The 24186-nt window shown below is 42.5% G+C and overlaps 1 protein-coding gene and 1 long non-coding RNA gene across 2 annotated transcripts in view; one reads left to right on the top strand and one right to left on the bottom strand.

Moving 5' to 3' along the window:
- Positions 1-24186, bottom strand: part of Ern1 (endoplasmic reticulum to nucleus signaling 1) — a 98799-nt gene that overhangs the window by 42279 nt on the left and 32334 nt on the right. Inside the window, exons 2-3 of the mRNA XM_069993081.1 lie at positions 21063-21183; positions 1387-1420 (exon numbers count right to left, since the gene is read on the bottom strand). Coding sequence (XP_069849182.1) covers positions 1387-1420; positions 21063-21183 — 155 coding nt within the window. The remainder of the gene's footprint in view (positions 1-1386; positions 1421-21062; positions 21184-24186) is intronic.
- The window catches only part of LOC138807373 (uncharacterized), a 34853-nt gene continuing 15950 nt past the window's right edge, over positions 5284-24186 (top strand). Inside the window, exon 1 of the long non-coding RNA XR_011366131.1 lies at positions 5284-5367. This is a non-coding gene — a long non-coding RNA (uncharacterized lncRNA). The remainder of the gene's footprint in view (positions 5368-24186) is intronic.

Below are 24186 nucleotides of genomic sequence, written 5' to 3' on the forward strand. Positions count from 1 at the left end.
TGTGTGTGTGTGTGTGTGTAAACCAGATTGTCCCATTGCTCTCACTTATGCTACAGATTAAATAAATAACCCACATGGTTATTTCACTGGAGAAAAGCCACTTTGGGCTTTTTCTGCTTATGTGGTGCTGAGGAATCGAACCCAGGGCCTCATGCATGTGGGGCAAGCACTCTACCACTGAGCCACCTTCCCAGCTCTGCATGTCAATCATGGCAAGAATTTCAACAATATTTAAGAGCTTAGCATAACACATAAGCAGATAAATTTTTCTTTTCAACAACATTTATTTTTCAAATAGAGACTCTGAAGGCCTAACATCAGAGACCCTGCCAGGGAGGTAGACCAGTCTGTCAGCAGCTCATAGAACAGATGGGAGATGGTCCTTCTGAGTTTAATCTGTTAAAGACTAAACTACAACTAAGTCGCTGAGGAACCTCTTCCCAAATCTTATTCCTTGACTTAAAATGCACCATCATGTGAGGATTTTACAGACAATTTCTGACACTTCCTCTAACACATACACTCTAGGAGCAGGTCATACTCACCTTTGAACAGGGAGTTGGCACACAGGGAGAGATCCAGACTCTGGTTTTTTTTTTTTTTTTTTTTTTTTTTTGGTCAGTTGTGGGGCCTAAACTCTGGACCTAGGTGCTGTCCCTCAGCTCTTCAGCAGAAGGCCAGTGCTCTACCACTTGAGCCACAGTGCCACTTCTGGCTTTTTCTGCTTATGTGGTGCTGAGTACCTCATGCATGCAAGGCAAGCACTTTACCACTGAGCCACCTTCCCAGCCCCAAGACTTTGGAAGTTTTAAGTTCAAAACTCTTACTTAGCCGGGCACCGGTGGCTCACGCCTGTAATCCTAGCTACTCAGGAGGCTGAGATCTGAGGATCGCAGTTCAAAGCCAGCCCAGGCAGGAAAGACCATGAGACTCCTATCTCCAATAAACCACCAGAAAACCGGAAGTGGCACTGTAGCTCAAGTGGTAGAGCGCTCACCTTGAGCTGAAGAGCTGAGGGACAGCGCCCAGGCCCAGAGTTCAAGCCCCATGAGTGACAAAACAAAAACAAAACTCTTACTTAAGTTCCATCCCAAACTAATTTTAAATTTTTTATTGTTATCATAAAGGTAATGTACAAAGGGATTACAATTAGATAAGTTAAGAGTACATTTCTTTTTGGACATTGTCAGCCCTCCAAACTTTTTAAATACCACTGCTTTCTTGGCCCCCCAAAATAGACCATCCCTCTGTGACACAGGTTTCCACTATAGCACCTGTAAAATTCTATATGCCTCACAAATTTGTATTATCCTACATGCTCCCCAAATATTGATTGAATGAATAAAACGACTTAAAGGGAAGTATGGAACGAATCAGAAAACTTACTCTTGCACATGTGTTGGAACTTGCAGGACTGGATCTGTGCAAAAGAACAAAAAGGCAGCATGATACAGGTTCTGAAACATCAAGGGTTGTCAGGGTTATCTAGGACACAAGTTGTACAGACAATGGAGGTTGACCTGTAATGTATCCCATTTCGTTCTGAAATGTCCATACATTGGTTATCTGGATAAGATAACCAATGTATGGACATTTCAGAACGAACGAACACACACACACACACACACACACACACACACACACACACACACACACACACACACACACACACACACACACACACACACACACACACACACACACACACACACACACACACACACACACACACACACACACACACACACACGTAAGCTGGAGCTGGGAAGGTGGCTCAGTGGTAGAGCACTTGCCTTGCATGCATGAGGCCCTGGGTTCGATTCCTCAGCCCCACATAAGCAAAAAAGAAAAAAAGCCTGAAGTGGCACTGTGGCTCAAGTGTAGAGTGCTAGCCTTGACCTGAAGAGCTGAGGGACAGTGCCCAGGCCCAGAGTTCAGGCCCCATGACTGGACCCAAAACAAAAAACAACAAAAAAAAAAACCTGTAAGTTTTTTTATTACTGAGATTTGATAAAGAACTGTTATCAAGAAACCTGCATAGGGGCTGGGAAGGTGGCTCAGTGGTAGAGCGCTTGTCTTGCATGCCTGAGGCCCTGGGTTCGATTCCCAGCACCACATAAGCAAAAAGAAAAAAGCCGGAAGTGGTGCTGTGGCTCGCTAGCCTTGAGCTGAAGAGCTGAGGGACAGCGCCTAGGCCCAGAGTTCAGGCCCCACGACCGGACCCAAAAAAAAAAAAAAAAAAGAAACCTGCATATTCTTGGTAGATAGACATACAAAGAAAGATCAGTCATAACCATAGTGGCCAACGAGGGATAGCATCACTATCTGGTACATTGACGAATTCTCAAACACAAGTCATTTCCTTACCAGATACCTGAAGAAGCACTAGATATTCCATTAGGGAATACTAAACTGTGGCTTAAGAACTATTTGGCTGGATGGTAAATGAAGCAGCCTAGGGCTTTCAAGTGTTTTATTCCCTTTGAGTTGTTAATTGTATATCTAGATTAAAATATAAAATATAGGAAAATAACTTTTTTGTATAGCTGTGTTTACAGGTGTTACAAATGATGACTAAATTATGTAATGTCTGGAAGTGGCGCTGTACTCAAGTTGTAGAGCACTACTAGTCTTGAGCTGAAGAGCTGAGGGACAGCGTTCAGGCCCAGAGTTCAAGCCCCACGACCAACAAAAAAAAAAGAAAAGAAAATTATGTAATGTCTGCTTGGCAAAAAATTAAGGCTTTTTTAAAGGGCTAATAAAGTCTTAAAACAAGTCTTTCAAAGTGTTTATGCTATTTTATTTGAGAGAAAAAACACTATACATACAATATTAATGCAACTATGGAAAAAAACCTTCCATGCACATGAAAAAAAATAGTTCCAAAGATCCAAAGTACTTATGATAATTTAAATCTTTTTTGTAAGTATAAACAATTCTCACCTTCTCTGCATTTCTCACAGCATCTACATAGTGAGAATTACTTTTTAAATTTGGGGGAAAAATATTCTCTAGGTCAAATTCATGTTTGCAGCAGTTAAAAATAGTCAAATTTCTTTCTATAAATTCTCCTGGGCATACACCAACAGGAGGCTCCTTACTGCCTGGGGTAATGGTAGCAGAGGTGAGAAGCTGTGAGCATTAGCACTGTGCTGCTTCAAAGCCCAAATCTTCAAGCAACAGACTACGCTGTGTGAAGGTATGATCACAATCAAAACCCCTGGGCTGGCCAGGCATGGTAGTTCACATTGGTAATCCCCAACTACTGTGGAGGTAAAGATTGGGAGGATTACAGTTTGATAGGCAAAAAGCCAGCAAGAACTTCCTTCTCAAGGTGGTCATGGTGGGTGGTATAGGAAGGAGGTCTCAGTCAGGGTAAAACTGTGAAACCCTATTTGAAGAGAGAGAGAGAGAGAGAGAGAGAGAGAGAGAGAGAGAGAGAGAGAGAGAGAGAGGAGAGAGAGAGAGAGAGAGAGAGAGAGAGAGAGAGAGAGAGAGAGAGAGAGAGAGAGAGAGAGAGAGAATAAAGCAAAAGAAAAAAGGGTTGGAGATATGGTCCAAATGTTATAGCACTTACCTAGCAAGTGAGAGGCCCTGAGTTCAGTGGAGGAAGAAAACCACAAAACCCAACCAGGGCAATAGCCAAGCAGTATAAAACCTCAGAGCTGGGTGCAAAGAAGTCTCCTCAAGGATGTCATATGCTGAGTGCCAGCTTCAGAAGCTCTGCTTATGGTGACACACACCTATGCAATTCTCCTATCACTTAAGATTCCCAGATTGAAAAAAAAAAAAACAAAACTTTCAAGCTTTATATACTTTAAAAAGATCAGTTCTATACAAAAGTTTAAAAGAAGTCCATGTACCAGATGTGGTCTGTGGGCAGCAAACAAATCACTAAACTAAAAACACTTTAGGAAACAAGATGAACTTTCAGTCAGCAAGCACACATGTTTATCTTTCCCATTAATCACTTCTCAGTACACGCTCACAAACAGCCTGATGCAAGAGGCAGGAAATAAAAGCACATGACACTCACCCACTGAAACAAACCAGTCAAGAGGCAATTAGGACCCAGGTATTCCAACTTGGCCCCAAAGCCAGGCAAGCCAGGAAGAGCAAGAATGTCATATTCCAAAGAAAGCATAGTAGAAAAACAAAAGGCATATTTTTTGTTCACTTCAGCCACTGAATGGCATCACAGGTACACACAGATGAACAGGACTCTGCTGGAGTCCAGCAGTCTACCAGAAACAAGATATGGAAGCTAATGAGACCTGAATTCCTGTTTGTAACCTATCTGTGCTGAATAGCGTTCGCTTGGTCTCATAGATGCATCTTCAGTTGCAATTTCCCTGGTTTTCTAAAGCTTATCCATTGGTCACCTGGCTGAGGCCTCAGATCTCAAAATGCACCCTGTACCACAGGATACAGGGTTATCAGGAAGAAATATGATTTCTGGGCCAAATGCATCAGTGTGTAAGAACCATGCTTGTTTTCTAGCCTTAGGAAGAGTAGGATGACTTCATAGTGGTCTTAGAATTCTCCCACTACTCAGTATAACGGTGCCAGTATAGCAGGGTACCTGGACAAGCCTCTGCAAAGGTGTGAGTCAGGTAAAATCCAACTAGTAGAACACGTCTAACTGAGATAAGCAAACAGCAGCTCAGCTTCTAAATCCAACAATCACCTATACTTTTTTTGGGGGGGGGGAGGCTGGTATTGGGGTTTGAACTCAGGGCCTTGCACTAACTCAGAAGGCATTCTACTACTTGACCCAAGCCCCCACTCCTTTTTCACTTCAGTTACACATACACTTAAAAGAGTCCATGTTAACAAAGGTCAAAGAAGGAAGCATTGTTGGAAATCCAGCAAAACAAAAACAAAACATCATCACTTTAAAAAATGAAAAAGATTAATAGAAAAAAAGGTGGTTTTGATTTAACAATGGGAATTGGTATCGGACAAGCTTTTTGCTTTAAAGAAAAGTTTTCAGCCGTGTGAAAAGAAACACTGAGCAAACTATAGGGCTGTAATCAAATACTTCTGCCAAATAAGCCACTCTATCTATATGGAACTTGATAAGCATAAAAGCCAACCTCAGCCAAACTGTTTCACTTTTAAGGAAAAATGAGGGAGGGGAAGTTCCTTCACTAGTATAAAAATGGTGTTATTCAAGGTAAAGGGGAGGTTATCGCATAAAGCTATGGGAAAATATAGCTGAAATCAATATCCTGGTCTCCCAAGATTAACTTGAGAAGAAACCAACATGCTCACTGTTGTTCTAGGAGGAGCAGCCACTGGATTCCACCCCCTGATGTCCAGCCCCAGCCTGCACAAGCTTTCTGCTCAGAAAAACCAACATCCTGGGTGAGGTTCAGTGATACTGCTCGTGTGCTACGCTAATCTTAATTCTCCTTGTTAACCTCAGACCACAATGACAAAATAGATGTCCATAGCTTTGCTTTGTCCCGGTTCCTAAGGAGGAAAATTGTAATATTTCTACCTCCAAAAGAAGTAAGATGTGTCCCCACTCCTTATTCTAACATCTGGAGGGACATTTCTAGGTTCCATCCCAGCCTCTTACCCCAACACTTACCTTAACTACAACGTAGGGGGATTCCAGGTCCCACCTCAAGCTTGTCTCACTGGATCCACTGGACATATCCATTATTTCCTACTAGAACTTTAGCCTCTGATATATAAGTCACTCCCTCCATCTTTTACCCCAAACTTCCTTCTGCTGTTGGCTACTCTACTGTGTTAACAGAAATACCAGAAGACAGCCAGACTCCAACTACCCTGCTAATAACCATTTCTCCCTAACACACCTGTTTGTCACAAACTGTGTGGTCGGTCTCTACAATGGTCATCTTTCTGCTTCCTACCCCTGGGACTCTTCAACTTCACTAAAATCCTTTGTCTTTCAAGCTCTCCCTTTTCTCCTAATCTATGCAGCCTTGGAGATGAGACAAACCCAGGCTTACATCGTAGTTCTGCCAATGTCCAAGTTACCTTGGCAAAATTATTTAATCTCTCTAAATCTCTATTTCCTCACATTAGGGGAAAACCAGAGATAATACCATTTTCACGGAGCAACTCTATGTGGATTAAAAAAGGATTAAATGTGTCTCAAGACTTGGACTCAGTACCTTGATATAGCCAAGACTGATCCTTCTGAAGACTTAAATCAGATTAAGCTTGTGTCACTCAACATTCTTTAGTGGCTCCTTATCTCACATGCCAAATGCCAACCTTCCTAGAATGGCCTACAATTCCCACCCAAACCCTCCCACTATTTCTTCCCCACTCTGCCAGCCATGCTGGGCTACTTACTGTATTCCTCAAAATCCTGCCACGCCTGCTCCTAATATGGGACTTTTGCCATTCCAGCTACCTTGTCTTTGACCAAATGTTACCATCTCAGAGACCACTCCTACCCCAGGGTTTCCAATCCTCTGCTTGGTTTTCTACCGTACTTAGCACCTCTAGGGTTCTATGTATTTTATCAGCGACTTATTTAATAGCTGACTTTGACCATTCTTAAGTTGCGTGAGGGCTGGCTTGTATTTTGTTGTCTACTACATTCACAGCATGAAGGAAAATACTACCTGGCATAGAGGTGGCTGATGCATTTGTTGAGCTTAAATGATAGTTGTCTTCCTAGTTTATCATGTTAGTTTGGCTTGCATATGATGTTCATCGGTGATCACTTCTGATCATCTAGCAGATACACTTTATCAACCCTTAGTCCAGTATCTACCTAGCAATTCCTTTTCCTCACCTAGCTTTTGAGCACTACTGAAGAAAACACTGCAACCATCTTGGGTGGTACCAGAATACAACGGGCCCCATGTCATTAGAGATTTATGCACCTGCTTCCTGGTCGGCCTTGGTCCCCCACCCCCTCCTAGCTGCCATTTCAAACCTTCACTTCTCTCCACAAAAGCCGGTTCTCCAGTCACAGAGGGAAATACAGGGGTGGTGTCATTTCTCTTAGATTTCTCATCCTCTGCTTCCTGAATTTGCCCAACCCCACCCTTCCTTTTACTCTTCACAAAAAGGACAATGCTTTCCCCATCACACCAGTTCACATTCTCTCTTGAGCCACCAGGGAGGTCTGTCTCTAAGTTCTCCAGCTCTTTCATTTCTCTCTGTACAAGATCTCCTTCCTCTGCTCAATGAATCTACTTTAAGTGCAGTTTGAAAAAACACAACACCCATGTAAGTACCCTTGCTGTCAAGATACAGTTTCCATTATCCCAAACATGCTCTCACATCCCTTTGGACTTAGTATTTTTTTTTTTTTTTTGCCGGTCATGGTGCCTGAACTCTGGGCCTGGGCACTGTCCCTCAGCTCTTCAGCTCAAGGCTAGTGCTCTACCACTTGAGCCACAGCACCACTTCCAGCTTTTTCTGCTTATGTAGTGCTGAGGAATCGAACCCAGGGCCTCACGAATGCAAGGCAAGCACTCTACCGAGCCACCTTCCCAGCCCCTGGACTTAGTACTCTTAACCACCACCCAGACAACCACAGAAAGATTTCTTTTATTTGTTCTAAAGGCTAGCAAATGGAGATGACAGTAGATCTTTTGTATCTGACTTGTTCCTCTCTGAGTAATGTTTGGATATTTATCCCTGATGATACATATATATTATAGTTTGCTTTAAAAAACAGAGTAATATTCTAAGGATATGTCACAATTTGTTTCTCTGTTTACCTGTTGAGACATTAGTGCTGTTTATATTTGTTAGCTGTTGTAAGTAAAACTGTTATGGATATTTGTGTAACTCTTTATTTGAGCCTGTTTTCATTTCTCCTGGGACACTATCTAAGTAGTGGAATGGCTGAGTCACACTGCTTACATTTTACTTCCAAACAGCTCTTTAAGGAGGCTGTACCATGTTGCATCCCACCAATAGTCTTAAGTATTCATGGAGTTTTAAAAATGCCTATTCCTACTTAGTGCCAAGGGTTAATACCTGTAATCCTAGCTACTCAGGAGGCTGAGATGTGAGGATCAAGGTACAAAGCCTTGACAAGACAGAAAGTCTGTGGAGCTCTTATTGTTAGTTAACCACCAAAATCCAGAAGTGGAGCTGTGGCTCAAATGGTAGCGCTAGAGCCTTAAGCAAACAAGAGATTATGCCCAGAACCTAAGTTCAAGCCAAAAAAAAAAAAAAAAAGCCTATTCCTAGTCCTATCCCCAGAACCAGTCTACAAATTACTACTGCAGAAATGTGGGATCCAGCGTCTTCCACCACTCTTCCATACCCCAGGCCCCTAACCAGCTCCCCATCTGCAGTCTCTGCCTCTAAGGTCTATACTACACTTGCTGCCTAAGGAGTTCTTGATAAAGGCAAATCTGTGCTTATCTCTCCTTCACATAAAATCCTACAATGACTCCTCTCTACCTACTAAATATGTTTTATCTTTCTGTGGCTTCCTATACTTTCTGGTTCACAACATATTTTGTGTCTCAGAAAAATTTTCCCAGTGCCTTAGGCCAAAACCTAACAGTTTCAATAATTAAGCAGTTAGGTCCAACAATTTAAACAAGTTAGTTTGGGGCCTAGTATCTGAGAAGCCATGTTGGGGGCTGTAGGGGGGGAGGCCCAAAGGGGGGAGTATACACAAAGGCATAGAAACTGAATGAAAAAAAAATCGTTCTTAGCTGTAATTACTTACTAATGGGATATGTATACCTGTCCAATGCTGCATACTTTCCAAGCTCTGTAATAGCCTAGATGTTGGCACCCTTATTACCAGTCCACATAAATCTTCACATAGCATCTGAATTTTGTCACACCAATTGCCAAAGTCTCACATTATTGAAAGGAATGCAGGACAATACAATGTTGAAACTACAAACTCCCTTGACCTCTGAGCTCACCCACATCTGCTCCATCTCCATCTGCCTACATCTTACCCTTTGGGTCCCTTTCTCTATGAAACCATAAATGTACCATACACTCACTGCCCTCAGCTTGTACTCAGAATGTGCTTCTCATGTTTCTCAGGGACGGGTATTTTGTTGCATGTGGCATCTCTAGTCTCAAATATCTCAGGGCTGAATTGAATTTCAAGTGAGGCAGAGTCCATCTAGTTTATCTATTGTGAAATATACACAGCAAAGTACCGAAAGCTCATGCTTAACTTAGGAAATAACCAGAGTGAGCCATTGGTAGTTATTACTTCCCAGGCCTTTGCCCTCCTCATATATAGTGAGAAATGCAGTCTACAGAATGAACGGCAGTCAGTAATTTAAGATTGCCAACACTGGTTGTGGAGTACAGTCACTCCTGTAAGTTTTTCCTAATGAAAAGAAGGTTCTTTCATACCTACATAATAAAAGCTAAAAAAAAAAAAAAAGTTGCCTGGAGATAGTACTTTTTATTCGCTCACATTTGAAACTGTTTAAATTTATGGATAAAATGATGTGGTATTTGGGCTAGGAATGTGGCTTAGTGATAAAGTGCTTGCCTAGCATGCATAAAGCCCTGGGTTCCATTGCTCAGTATGATATAAGCAGAAAAAGCTGAAAGTGGCACTGTGGCTCAAGTGGTAGAGTGCTAGCCTTGAGCAAAAGAAGCTCAGGGACAGTGGCTGGGCCCTGAGTTCAAGCTCCAGAACTGGAAAGATAGAAAGATAGAAAGATAGGAAGACAGAGGGGGCTGGGAAGGTGGCTCAGTGGTAGAGCGCTTGCCTTGCATGCCTGAGGCCCTGGGTTCGATTCCTCAGCACCACATAAGCAAAAAGAAAAAAGCCGGAAGTGGCGCTGTGGCTCAAGTGGTAGAGCGCTAGCTTTGAGCTGAAGAGCTGAGGGACAGCGCCCAGGCCCAGAGTTCAGGCCCCATGACCGGACCCAAAAAAAAAAAGAAAAAGAAAAAAGCCGGAAGTGGTGCTGTGGCTCAAGTGGTAGAGCACTAGCCTTGAGCTGAAGAGCTGAGGGACAGCACTCAAGCCCAGAGTTCAGGCCCCACGAATGGACCCCCCCCCCCAAAAAAAAGAAAGATAGGAAGACAGAAAGACAGACAAGAAGGAAGGAAGGAAGGAAAGGAGGGAGGGAGGGAGGGAGGGAGGGAAAGAAAAGAAAGGAAAAAAAGGAAAGAAAGGAAGAAAGAAAGAAAGAGGAAGAAGAAGGAAGGAAGGAAGGATAAAATGTGGTATTTGCTTCAAAATAAAGGGGGGAGGGAGGGAGGGCTGCCAATTGATCATTTCTGTAGCCAGGTGCTTGGTACGTGAGGCTCTCATAATGCTATTCCCTTTACTAATGTGTTTGTATAAAACTGTTCTGAAATGAAAACATGAAAAATAAATCTAGAAGCTAAAAAAGGAAACCTCCCAGGAAACCCTTCCTAACAGGCTGCAAAGAATTCCCACTTCTACCACAGGACAATTCTGACCTGATCCTCTAGTTTCCCAGAGCACACTGGGCTCCAATGAATCCCAGTACCATCAAAGACATTTCTGACACAGGCTGACCAGAACTGCTTTGGATATGGGATAATTGGTGTGACAAGTCAGCTAAACAGAAAATCATCTTTGAGGATGGACAGCCTCTCTGGAGGTGGCTCTAAGCAGCCTTCTTTCATGTAGGAAGAAATAAGAGCCCTTTGATTACAAACCCATAAGAACAGGTTGCTCAATTGACTGGCTCAAGGAACCTTGTAAGATCATTCTCTTCCCCAGATGAGCATAGTATTTGAGGAACGCACTGCTTCTCTGGTGGCATTTATATTAGTACTAGTTGTACTGCCCTACTGCACAGGAACTTCCTTCTCAACCTCCATCTGACTTCACACACACATTACCAACCATCTTCCTTTCTGATTGGAGACTTCTCCAGCACAACTAAGATGTCATGACACAGTGAGAAATTCTCAGAAGCTGTCCTTCTAAGTGCATCCCTAGCAGTAAATTGAAATGTGTTGGGCTGATCATTTGCCAAGGTGTTTAAGGGACCAAGAGCTCAGAGATGAAGTCTCAGCTTCTTTTTTTTTTTTTTTTTTTTTTTGGGTCCAGTCGTGGGGCCTGAACTCTGGGCCTGGGCGCTGTCCCTCAGCTCTAAAGCCTAGGGCTAGTGCTCTACCACTTGAGCCACAGCGCCACTTCCGGCTTTTTTTCTTTTTGCCTATGTGGTGCTGAGGAATGGAACCCAGGGCCTCAGGCATGCAAGGCAAGCGCTCTACCACTGAGCCACCTTCCCAGCCCCTCAGCTTCTTTCTCCTCCCTTCCTTCCTCTCTCTTCCTCCTTTCCTTTCTTCCGTCTCTCCTTTGCATTGTTTTAGAAGACAACAACCCTACTTCAAGTAATTGTGTGTTGAGATTTACCCTACACATGTCAAAAGCAGCATCAGACATCTATTACCAGTTCAGAACTTCTGTTAAGTGTTGTGCAGTGTAAAGAAAGGGATGTAATAGTAGTTTTGTAAATCAAATATCCATGAAACAGTGTAGAGAAACTGTTAAAACATGCATGTACCACAGGATCTCCTAGGTATGGGCAGGAATACTTGGTGCAAAAAACAAACAAACAAAAAGAACTTTGTAAAAGCCTGACAGTGACAGGACAACAGAGTGGGAAATAGTTGCTCTGTTTACAGGAATGAAGAGATAGGCGGCAGTGTGATGTATTCCTACTGAGGGACCACATGAATAGGGCTGACTGCTGGCAGAGCCACCATAGTGAGGTAATTCTTATATACTTTGTGAAGGAGTATGTGGATACTAGGACCCAAGTGGAAGTGTCTGAGAGGAAAAGGAGTGTGCTATCTTCCCTTGAGGAAAGGGTGCACAGTTGAGCATCAGGTCACAAACAAATGAGGTAAAAGGAATCATAAAGATAGGAGGAAAGAGATGTATAGACCAGGTAAGACAATTTGGAGCCAGTCTGGGATATAGGAGAGACCAGCAAAACTGAGACCTGGCCAGACAGAAAGGGGTGTGTGTGTGTGTGTGTGTGTGTGTGTGTGTGTGTGTGTGTGTGTGTGTGTGTGTGTGTGTGTGTGTGTGTGTGTGTGTGTGTGTGTGTGTGTGTGTGTGTGTGTGTGTGTGTGTGTGTGTGTGTGTGTGTGTGTGTGTGTGTGTGTGTGTGTGTGTGTGTGTGTGTGTGTGTGTGTGTGTGTGTGGTGTGTACGCGTGTGGTGTGTGCGTGCGTGTGTGCGTGCGTGCGTGTGCACGCGTGTGCGTGCGTGTGCGTGCGTGCGCGCTGATACTCGGGCTTGAACTCAGGGCCTAAGTGCTGTACCTCAGTTTTTTTTTCCAATCAAGGTTCAAACTCTACCATTGAGCCATAGCTCTACTTTCAGTGCTTTCCTGGCTACTTAGAGATAAGTCTCATGGACTTTCTTGCCCAGGCTGACTTGGAACCATAATCCTCAGATCTCAGGCTCCTGATCAGACCTGAGGCTTGAATCAGGGCCTGGGCACTGTCCCTAGTTTTTGCTCAAGGCTAGCACTCTACCATTTGAGCCACAGTGCCACTTCCAGCTTTTCCTGGTTTTTGTTTTCTTTTTAATGTGGTGCTGTGGAATCGAATCCAGGACTTCGGGCTTCATGCAGGCCAGGCAAGCACTCCTTCACTAAGCCACATTCCGAGCCTGACAGGGAAATTTTTAATCCTAGCTGACAGCAGTGAGATAAGCTAGGCATAGACTGAACATGACACTCAATTGCCATTTCCTCAAGAATGAGCTTGGTGTTCTAACACTGGTTTCTTATTTTAAAAATTGGCAGAAACAATGTCATTCATGCTCCCTTAACTCAAAACTTAAGACTTCCAAATGCATTTGAGGAGATCAAGTAATCCAATTAGGGAGTATCTCTCCCTGGGGGCAGCTCACTCTTTCTCTCTAGAGGAAAGGTACTTGGTTAACCTAAGGCTAAACACCCATTAAAGTTGTCAGGGCCACATAGTAAGGTATAAAGTCTCAAATGTCCCTCAAGGTAAAGCTTTCAGGAAGAAAGCATTTTAAAATAGATATCCAGTCAAAAGATCTTCACATCTAAACCATCAGAACTGGGACAGGATGTAACAAGTTTTCTTCAGAGAAAATCTCTCTAAAGTCACACAGTATCACATTTGACAACAAAGACAATCATGTGGAAATACCTAAGCAATAAAAAAAAAAAAAAACCTGCCTACGCCTTCTGCAGCCAGATTCTACTATGTTCTCACATTCATTTTCCCCTCAGCACAAGTAACTCAGGCCCTAAACCATACATTGAATGTTACCATTAAACATGAAGGAATTGAAGACCAGAAGTCCACATACCCAAGTGCTTCTTGGGACGTCAAGATTTTACAGAATCAAGTTCAGGTGACAGTGTTGCCATCAAACCATACAGACATTCAAATATAAATAAAAGTAACAGGTTGCTAAGTAATAGCCCAAAAAAGCACTTGATCCATGTGTTTCCACAACCATATCAACCAGTGCAGCTTAGAGTATCTAGTAGACAAAAATCTTTGCTACTGAGTGCATGACTGCTGTTAAGAGAAGCCCTCCCAAATTCGGGACGTACATGTCAAAGCACATCCCAACAATGAGCTCCTACCTGTAAGCCTAACTACTCAAAAGGTTGAGATATGAGGATTGTAGTTTGAAGCCAGCTTGGACAAGAAAGTCAGAGACTCTTATCACCAATTAACCAGCAAAACAATAACAGCAACAACAACAAACAAAAACCTGGAAGTGGAGCTGTGGCGCAAGAACTATAGCACCAGCTTCAAGCCCCAGAGGTACCCCCCCCCAAAAAAAAAAACAGAAAAAAAGCTCAGGAATGGATATATGTTAGATAATATCTCCATGTGGAGAAATATTTAAAAGCCTTCTATGGTAAAAAGTAAAATACAAAAGAAAAAGAAGACAAGTCCACATATCTTCAAGGCACTAAAAAGGAAAACCAATTTTCTGTCATGTTAATATCCTCTTTTGTAGACTTAATTTCAAGCCTCCACAATAGTGGAGAGAAAACAGACACCTTTTGGGGGGTTGAGCAGTGAAGCAGAGACTGGTGATACATACCCTAATTCTAAAAAATTCCTTAGGAGAAAACAGAAGTGTTAACAAAATGTCGTCCCTTTCCATAATTTTCCTGTCTCATGTTTCCATCACACTCCTGAAGACAGATCCCTCACTGTTCCAAATTAACATGTACACTGCCTAACAGGCAGGCGAGAAAACCAACTACGGAGCAGCATGAAAGACCACAAACTGGAACTGGACACCTGCCACCGCAATGGTGCAAGGGACCAAGACACAGCCAAGGAGGAAAACCAAGTGCCACCTACTTCTGAAGACTCCCGAAAGGCACCAGTCAAAGGGTTCAGGGTGCCAAGTCTGCATTAGGTGCCTCAGACATTTACTGAGCATCTCAGCTGCCCAGAGGGACAATCAAAGAGGGAAAAACCCAGCAGGAAGACAGGAGAAAAAAGAAAACCCCACAGCACAAGCCAGAAGTGCCAAAAGAGGCTACAACAAAGCACCTGTTATGAACCCAAATAAGGAACCCAGGTAAAGAAGGGCTCACACTACCTGAGGACAGGGAGGTGACCGCTAAGGGAATGGAGACTGTGATACTCAGAGGAGCTCAAGCCCACCCTATGGACCAATACTTCTCAAACCAGCTGTGGTACAGAGCCCAGCTGTTGAAACACCCAGCCTGTCATAGATGTTGTTCACTCTCCCTTTCTGTATGCCTTCCCTCATTCACAGGTGAGACAGTTTCCATTGTGGAGGCAGACACTGGTGACAGCACTACTATAGACCACACAAAGAGTATTTCAGAGGAGGTGCAGTATGGGCTAACTGGTCTTTATTGGGAACAAGGGTGTGTTTGGTGGCCATGCAATGAGCAGGGGGAGACTGGCAGGCCAAGGGACAGTGGGAGTGGGGGTGGAGATGGGCAGAGGATATTGTGCTAACCTAGGAAGTAAATGCCGTGAGCCTGAATAGGACCTGTTACAGGGGACTGAGAGAGTCAGACTCAGATCTGGAAGTACTTCCTAAGTCTATGCAACAGAATCTAATGGGTGACAGGACACTGAGGGGACTATATTTTCCATTACCACTAGTTTCTGATTGGTGGGTAGTGACTGTTAGTACAGGGAGGAACCACGGCAAGAAGTTCCTGCTCAGTAAGGGAATAGGAGTGTCTTCAAATTCCAAATGATTAATTTTGTTCTGATCATTTCCCCTGAGAAATCTCTAGCATTAAGCACTCAAGGGACACCTCAGGAGTCTGGTTGGGAGAGCACTAAGGTACATATTTAGCATATTTTTATGATTAGTAAAGAAGGGTTCAAATTAGATAGATTCCTCTATGCCAACCACGACGAGGAAGGAATTAAAAAAGAAATGGAGTAGGGTTACTAAAGAATAACTGGCGATTTAATGAAGAGTTGAGTGTCAAAAAGTAGCATTAATATGGGGCTGAGGAGGTGGCTCAGTGGTAGAGTGCTTGCCTTGCATGCCTGAGGCCCTGGGTTCAATTCCCCAGTACCACAGAAGCAAAAAAAAAAAAAAAAGTAGCATTAATTAACTCATATTTTAAGGTGAGGGTATAGAGCCCTGAACAGGCTCTGGAAAACAAAAGTCTTCTTACTGCACCAGGACAAAGAGAGTTTTATAAAGTTAATCTGAAACAAAACATGACAGTACCTCTCAGTTCGCCTTTGGTCTGTAATTGCAGAAACGAAACATACCCAACCTTGTTCACTGGAGAAATTTCAGAGAGAGACAACAGTGAGGTCGCCTGTTACAAAATCATACCAAGTTGGGCTTTGAAAGATTACACCTACAGTCCAATGTCATGATTTACATTCATTCCAGAAAACAAAGAAGGCTCACTTTCTCCAATAGGTATAATTGCCACCATGCCACTATGCACCATTGCCAGTATGGTGCAAGAAAACTTCGTTTCTGGGAACAACAACACATGTTTGGTTGAGGAACAGAACCACCTGCCAAAACCACTGTAGGAAGTTAAAAAAAAAAAAAAAAGACAAAGAAACAAAAAACCAAGAAGAACTTGCAGCTTGTGGACTTCTGAAAAAGGCAAACAATTAGGAAAGCATGAAATGGAGTCACAGTTCTATATTCTGCAGAATATCAGTTTGACTAAAGGTCCGTGCTTACATCAGTCCATTTCTCCTACTCACTTCACTGTGTGTCAAGCCCAAGCCAGCATTCTCCTTCGCCTAGACTGGTGCAGCAGACTCCCACGTGGTCTTCCAGCCTCATCCTGGCACTATTAGTTCTCCATTTCAAACAATACCTGCTGATCTATAAAGTGAAGACCAAGTGACTAAGTTTGCTCAGACTGCCCTAGCAAAATACCATTAGAGGGACTCAAAACAAACATTTATTTCTTCCTGATCTGGAGGCTGGCTCCGGTGAGCTCAGGTGCCAGGATGGTGGAAGTCTAGCGAGGGCTCTTTTTCTGACTTGCAGACAGCTTCCTTTCATTGAGTCCTCATGGGAGGGAAGTGAGGATAAAGGATTGAAAGAGCAAGAGAGAGCATCTTGGTTTCTCTCCCTCTTATCAAGAGTGCTTTTATGACTTCTCCCAAAGTCCCCACTTCCAAATTCCATCACACTCGGTATGATATACATGGGGTGGTGGGGACACAGACATTCAGTCTATAATACTAGGGCATGTCATTTCTCAGATTCCTCCAGTGGCTGGGAAAGAGCCATACTCTACTACCATGTGCTATGCCAGTGGGTTCTATGCAGAGATATAAAATCTGTGTGGGCATTTCTCCATGGCCACAGCAACTGTGGGATGATTCAGGCTCTAAGTGTGGGGATGAGGGATCCTGGGGAGTCCTGCAAAGAGATGAGCCACTACACACTGCTCTGATATTCCACCCACAAGGACCAAAAATCTTCACAAGTTATTCAAGTCTACAATCTGTTTTACATATAGGCACTAAAGTATTTTTTTAATAATATTACATAAAGACAGTATCTCACTGTATAGCCAGGATGGCTTAGAACTCATTTTCCTGCCTTAGCCTCCCTAAGTGTTAGGATTAGAGGCATGCACTACCATACTTATCTAAGACTACGCTTGTTTGTTTTTGTCTGTCCTAGGGCTTGAACTCAGGGCTTGGGTACGATCCCTGAGGGTTTTTGTTTTTTTTTTCTCCAGACTAGTGCTCTACCTCTTGAGCCAGAAAATTCTGGCTTTTTTTTTTTTTCCTGATTAAGTGGAAATAAGTTTCATGGAGTTTTCTGCCTAGGCGGGCTTCAAACCAGAACCCTGAAAGCTCAGCCTCCTGAGTAGCTAGGATTAGAGCCACTGACAAACAACTTTATACTTCTTTTGTATGGGATGTTACCAAGAAGTCACCATCTGGAAAGTTCATGGGTGTGGTGGTATCTTCACAAAAATGGACAGATTACATGCAGAATACCTACCTTATTTATTGGTATGAAGGTTTGAACTTGGGGCCTTGGGCTTGCTAGGCAGGCACTCTACTGCTGAGCATTTGTATGTTAAACTGCACATATGTGATTAAAACTTACTTCCCTAGCCAGGTTCATGCCTGTCATCCTAACTACTCAGGAGGCTAAGATCTGAGGACCGCTGTTTGAAGCCAGCCTGGGCAGGAAAATCCAGTTAAGCACCAAAAAAGCAGCAAGTGGCACTATGGTACAGGTGATAGAATGCTAGCTTTGAGCACCCAGGCCCTGAGTTCAAGCTCCAAGACTGACACACTTACACTGATACACACACACTGATACACACACACACACAAATTACTTCCATGAGTCAAGCATGGTGGCACACACTTGTAATCGCAGCACTCAGGAGGTTGAGCAGCAAGATCAAAAGTACAAGGCCATCCTGAGCTACACAGTAAGTTTTTGTCCCTAGTATTTCTAAAATATACTACCATTTGGGTAATATATCTCTTCATGAAACTGTGCATTATATAGGTTATTGCTTATATGTTTGTTTGCTTTTTTTTTTTTAAAGAAAGCAAGATGGTTCCTTTACAACAAACTATATAAATGTAGACCAGAGTCCTTCTGCTCTATTTAGCCCCCATCATCTCTCCAAGCTCAGCACATCGACTACTGCTCTACTTCAGCCACACCACCTTCAGCTCTGGGCAGTCAAGGACACTCTTACCTTTGCCCTGCATGATCCTCCTATATGATCCCCTTCCCTCCTTGAGCTCTTGCTCAAATGACACCTTCTCAGTGGGGCCTTCCCTCTTCCCTGGCACTGCCCTTCCACTCCCTGACTCCATTTGTTTCTTGTGGCTCTTTTCACTGTTAGTTTCTTTCCTATGTTTCCCTGCTAGAGTTTTCTTCCTACTTCATTTTCTTACCATATTCTAACCCTACCATATCCTAACCTTACCATAACAGTATATGGATACCTTCATAATCCATCTACATTAACATTTCAGAAATACTAATTATGAACTCTTTCATTATAACCACAAGGTTTAACTTTAAAAAGCCAATTTATTCTTAACAAAACAATGCACCTTAGAATATAATGAATACGCTGGGCACTGGTGGTTCACACCTGTAATCCTAGATACTCAGGAGGCTGAGATCTGAGGATCGAAATTCAAAGCCAGCATAGGCAGAAAAATCCCTGTGATTTTCTTATCTCCAATTAACCACCCAAAAACAAGAAATGGATCTATAGCTCAAAGTGATAGAGTATTACCCTTGAGCAAAAAAGCTCAGGGACAGCACCCAGGCCCAGAGTTGAAGCCCCCACAACTGACAAAATAAATTATAAATAGATATATAAGATAGATAGATAGATAGATAGATAGATAGATAGATAGATAGATAGATAGATAGATAGATAGATAGAATGAATACTATTTGAAATTATGCTCAAGCTGGACCTTAATCATATTTCTCTATTTTTCCCTATAAGTGTCATTTAACTCCTCCTTGTTATTCTTCCCACCTAATCAGTAGCTGGATTCTACTGCTTCTATCTCTGTCTTTCTCCTCTCTCATTCCTGGTCACCTTCCTGTCTCCAGACATCCCACATACTGCTGCCGGATAAATCTGAAAGCACAGCATCCATCAAATCACTCACCTGCTCAAGCATGTTAATGGCTTTCAACTTTCAATCTGTAAGGGCCAACATATCCACTCACTACCTTCAGAATGTCCCTCAACTCCTACAAATGTGCTAGTCCCTATTGCTCAGACTTACAGCCTCCTCTATTCTTTTCCTAGCCTCCTTCCAGACTGAAGCTCACCCCTGCCTTCCTCGACCACCCCCTCAACACTAATCTCTGATACCACAGCTTGAGAAATGCTTTCTGGCCCCAGATGGGTGCTGGCTCATAGCACATTACTAGAACCTCTTGAGAAGTTACAGAACTCTGGGTTGAAACTCTGTATTCTTGCCTTTTCCTCCCATCAGACTATGAGGCACCTTGAAGACATCGTCTCCCTTTCTCTTCATTCTCCACATGGTATTTTCCCCAGACTAGGTTACATGTTAAATGGAGTACAATAAGGCAATGCTTTTAGTACCTAGTTGTAGTAGAGAACTGTATGTTTAACTAACAGGCAAGCCAGGACACAGATTTACTGGATACAGCCAAGGCTGTTTGTAGAAATGAAGATTTGGAGATCAGCTTCAAAGTAGATGTGCACTGAAAAGCAGAGCAGGCAGAATGAAGCTAACATGGAAAAATGTCCTGCTGGAAACTCTCAAACTTGGGACAGGCCCCTAACATCCAATGGCCAAAATGTTTCTCCCAATCAATCTTATGATTTGTTGATTTTCATTTTTGTACAAAAATAGAAAATGCTTACGTTTTTAAAATTCTGATTACTAACAATATTCTCAGAGCTTGCAGTGCAAAGTCTATTACATCTTTCTTCTGTGGCCTTTTACTCCTGAGTGCTGTCCATTGGTGGCTTAAAAGTTCTTGCTGAGGCTGGGAAGGTGCCTAGCATGCATGAAGCCCTGGGTTTGATTCCTCAGTTCCACATACACAGAAAAAACCAGAAGTGGTGCTGTGGCTCAAATGGTAGAGCGCTAGCCTTGAGCACAGAGAAGCTCAAGGACAGTGTAAAGGCTCTGAGTTCAAGCTCCAGGAATGGCAAAAAAAAAGAAAAAAAAAAAGTTATTGCTGATCCACACAAAGCCCAGACAGGTGAGGTAGAACGCCTCTGGTACCTGAGTTGTCCTCACCTACAGATGGGAACCGGGTTTGCTGCTGAATTAGCAAAATGACGTATGACCTTCTAACATACCCTAGTGTTTTTCCATCTAGAGTATTGTTTTGGAATGCTTTTTCAAGAAAGGAAAACCACTTGCTATGCTCCTGAAAATAACAAGCCACAGAGCAGCAATGATAAAGAACATGTTGGTCAGACCCAAACTAGGGCCAAATGAAATTATTACAGAAAAAGGGACATAACACCGAATGTCCCAAAACTTGAGATCTGCATGGGTTTATCCAGGAAGATATCTTTGTAAATAAAATGGAATTAGTTGCCTAGGTGTAGGGCTTCATGCAGCCAGCTACCACACATAAATGTAAGATCATAAGACGGACATGTGAGTGGTTAAATGAGAAAACAAGCCCAGTCTTTTATTCCCCTCACCACAAACCCAATAAAATGTGGTTAGCTTGGATGAATGTCAAGTCTTATAGCCCTCAGGTACTTCAGGCTCTATTAAAAAAAACGCAAATGAGTAAACTGGGGAGTTGAGAAGATATCATTTATAATTATGATTACAAGATTCTAATCACTAGAACTTAACAAATCTAATGCATTATGTCTTCATAAAGACCAACCAGCCAAAACTACTAATAGAAAAACTTAGAGCTATGTAAACTTGAAGTCTGGACAGAAGCAATGAAGCAAAAAGATAAGACTTGCCTCTTCATCTGCTGCAATTAGTGGTCACCAATTCAGGCTGTGAACATACCCTCTTCGTAGAATTCTTTTCCTCTATCCCATTCTCCTCTCTTATTTTATTAAATAGCATGTAACCATTTATCTGTGGAACATGTTTACTTGGAAGCAGCTAAGCAAATGTTCAAATTACCTTCTTTTAAAGTCCACTTGATTGAGCCTGTCCTCTTGCTGACAGCATGCAAACTTCCATCCAGGGTTGAAACAAACAACAAGGTTTCAGGCAGTGTTACTGTACCGGTGCTTCCAAAGATCTGCAACAGAATGTAGATGATTTTTCATGTCAATATAATTTTTCACCTTACTCATATGCCATCATAGACTCCCCAAAGTTAGCCTTCAAAAATTCCTCTATTGGGCTGGGAAGGTAGCTCAGTGGTAGGTACAGTGCTTGCCTTGCATGCTTGAGGCCTTGAGTTCAATTCCTCAGTACCACATAAGCAGAAAAAACTGTAAGTGGCGCTGTGGCTCAAGTGGTAGGGCGCTAGCCTTGAGCTGAAGAGCTAAGGAACAGCGCCCAGACCCAGAATACAAGCCCCACGACAAAACAAAACAAAACAAAAAAAGCACTCCATCTTACAGATGAAGAAACTGAGGGTAGAGGGCCTACATTCCCATGGAAGACACAACTGAGACAATAACGGAGTCAAAACTAGACCTAAATCACCTTAGTTTATTGAAGTGTTGATCTTAGCTGCAGACAGAAAAGTCTGTAACCTAACCTGATAAGGACAGGAATGAAACCATCTTTGGGCTACTCTCACTCAGACAGCTCTCGCTGGCCAGCCTTACAACTTTGTTCTCACAGGTCTATTTTACTGAAACCACATCCAGGCACTAGTGGATCACACCTGTAATCCTGGCCAGTCAGGAGTCTGAGATTTAAAGATTACAGTTTGAAGCCGGCCTAGGCAGGCTGGTCTATTTATTTATTTATTTTGCCAGTCCTAGGGCTTGAACTCAGGGCCTGAGAACTGTCCCTCACCTTTTTTGCTCAAGGTTAGCAGTCTACCACTTGAGCCATAGCACTACTTCCATCTGTTAGACTTATCTCCAAAGAATCAGCAAAAAGCTGAAAGTAGAGCTATGGTTCAAGTGATTAAGAGTGCCAGCCTTGAGTGGAAAAAAACAAGCAAGAATATGAGGCCAAGGTTGAGATCCACTACAAGTAATAACAAAAAAACAACAACAACAAAAACAAAAATGTAAAAACTAGCAGGTGAGAGAGAAGCTGGGATTTCCATCTTAGGATATTAGGCAACTTGACCACTTTTTTTTTTGTTCGGTCATGGGGCTTGAACTCTGGGCTTGGGCGCCTATCCATGCACTCTTCAGCTCAAGGCGAGCACTGTACCTCTTGAGCACCACTTCCGGTTTTCTGGTGGTTAGTTGGAGATAAGAATCTCACAGACTTTTCTGCCCGGGCTGGCTTTGAACTGTGATCCTCAGATCTCAGCCTCCTCGGTAGCTAGGATTACAGGCGTGAGCCACCGGCGCCCGGCAACTTGACCACTTTTGATCATTAATGCCCACCAAAAAGGGATAGATGTTTAGAAAAACACAAGTCTCCCATTCAGATCATAGATTTCCAAGAATAAAAGCGTTTGTTATCAAAGCCTTCCGTGCAACAATGAACTAAATGCTTCCAAATATATCTCAGCATAGTATTAATGTTTGAAAAGGTCACTACTCATTAAAACACATCAGTGTTCTTCACAACTGCCACTGCTCTGAGCATCTTTGGTAACCACAAGAACACTTGTCTACGGTTGGTTGGTGAATCGAAATAAAATGCTAATAACATGACTAATGTAGACTTCTAAAAAAAAAATCTCAAAAACAGGGGTTTATAGAGGAGTTGAATTTAGCAACCAAGAGCTCTGACAGTCAATTACAAGTCACAATAACCTGAAAAATCCTCTTATAACTAGCAGATTCTTATTGAAGGTTCCTGACTGTTAGAAATCAGGATATCTGGGGAGCCACTCTGAACAAGGTCATACTTAAATCAGTCAAATGAACAGTCTTGTATTTTCCCCCCAGCATTAAAAAAAAAATTTTTTTTTTTGAGTCTGGTCGTGGGGCCTGAACTCTGGGCCTGGGTGCTGTCCCTCAGCTCTTCAGCTCAAGGCTAGCACTCTACCACTTAAGCCACAGTGCCACTTAAGGCGAGCACTCTACCACTGAGCCACCTTCCCAGCCCTAAAAAGTATTTTATTGTTATTGTTGAGGTGATATAGAGGGGTTACAGTTACATAAGTAATCAGTACAATTCTTTTAAGCATTTTTTGAAATGTGAAAATATTTGCTTTCAAATACAGTTGTTATAATTAACATGAATCGAATATGCTTCTGGATCATTTAGGATCTAGAAGCACAATCAGAACATCAAAAAACACTGCTTCACTGGGTACTGGTGGCTCACATTTGTGATCCCAGCTACTCAGGAGGCTGAGATCTAAGAACACAGTTCGAAGAGAACCCAGGCAAGAAAGTCAATGAAACTCTTATCTCAAATTAACTACCAAAAGCCAGAAAAAGAGATATGATTAATCCAAGTGGTAGAGTGCTAGCCTCAAGAAAAAAAAAAGCTCAGGGACAGTGCCTAGGCCCTGAGTTCAAAACCCAGAAATGGTGCAAAAACAAACAACAACAAAAATACATTGTTTCATGGTAAAAATACTTTATGTATATGTGTGAACACACAATGATATACTGTGTTGAGGTTAGTTTGGGAAAGGGGGACAAGGGAGATGAGAGAGGGATGAAGGAGGTGAGTCTGACCAAGGCCATTGTGTGTGTATATATGGATATGTCAAAAGGAAATTTCCTTTTAAACTAGTTGATGCTAGCAAAAAAAAAAAAAAAAAATGTGGGGAAAAAAAAAACAGGTATGTTCACTGGAAGTATGACTTAAGTGGTAGAGTGTCTGGAAAGCACAAAACTGAGTTCAAACCCTAGCACCACCAAAAATTAAAAAATAAAACAAAACTGGCATTCCAATTAATTTGATTTCCATCCCTCCCCAAACCCTTAAACTGTTAAAGCACATTTCTTTGATACTATCTTTAGGGCACCCTGTGGTTTTATGGTGCTGTGATTACATTCTGAGGAAAAGACAAACAAACAAACAAAAACCCACACTGCTTCACCCTAATGACCTTGTCCAATTCCTGCACTCAGCTGTTTCAGTCTTTGGTGTCCATTTTTCTCTACATATCCTAGTTTCCAGAAAGCCTTAGAATGGAAAGAAAAGG

Source organism: Dipodomys merriami, unplaced genomic scaffold, assembly GCF_024711535.1.
Source record: "Dipodomys merriami isolate MVZ:Mamm:240054 unplaced genomic scaffold, mDipMer1.0.p SCAF_42, whole genome shotgun sequence".
Lineage (NCBI taxonomy): Eukaryota > Metazoa > Chordata > Mammalia > Rodentia > Heteromyidae > Dipodomys > Dipodomys merriami.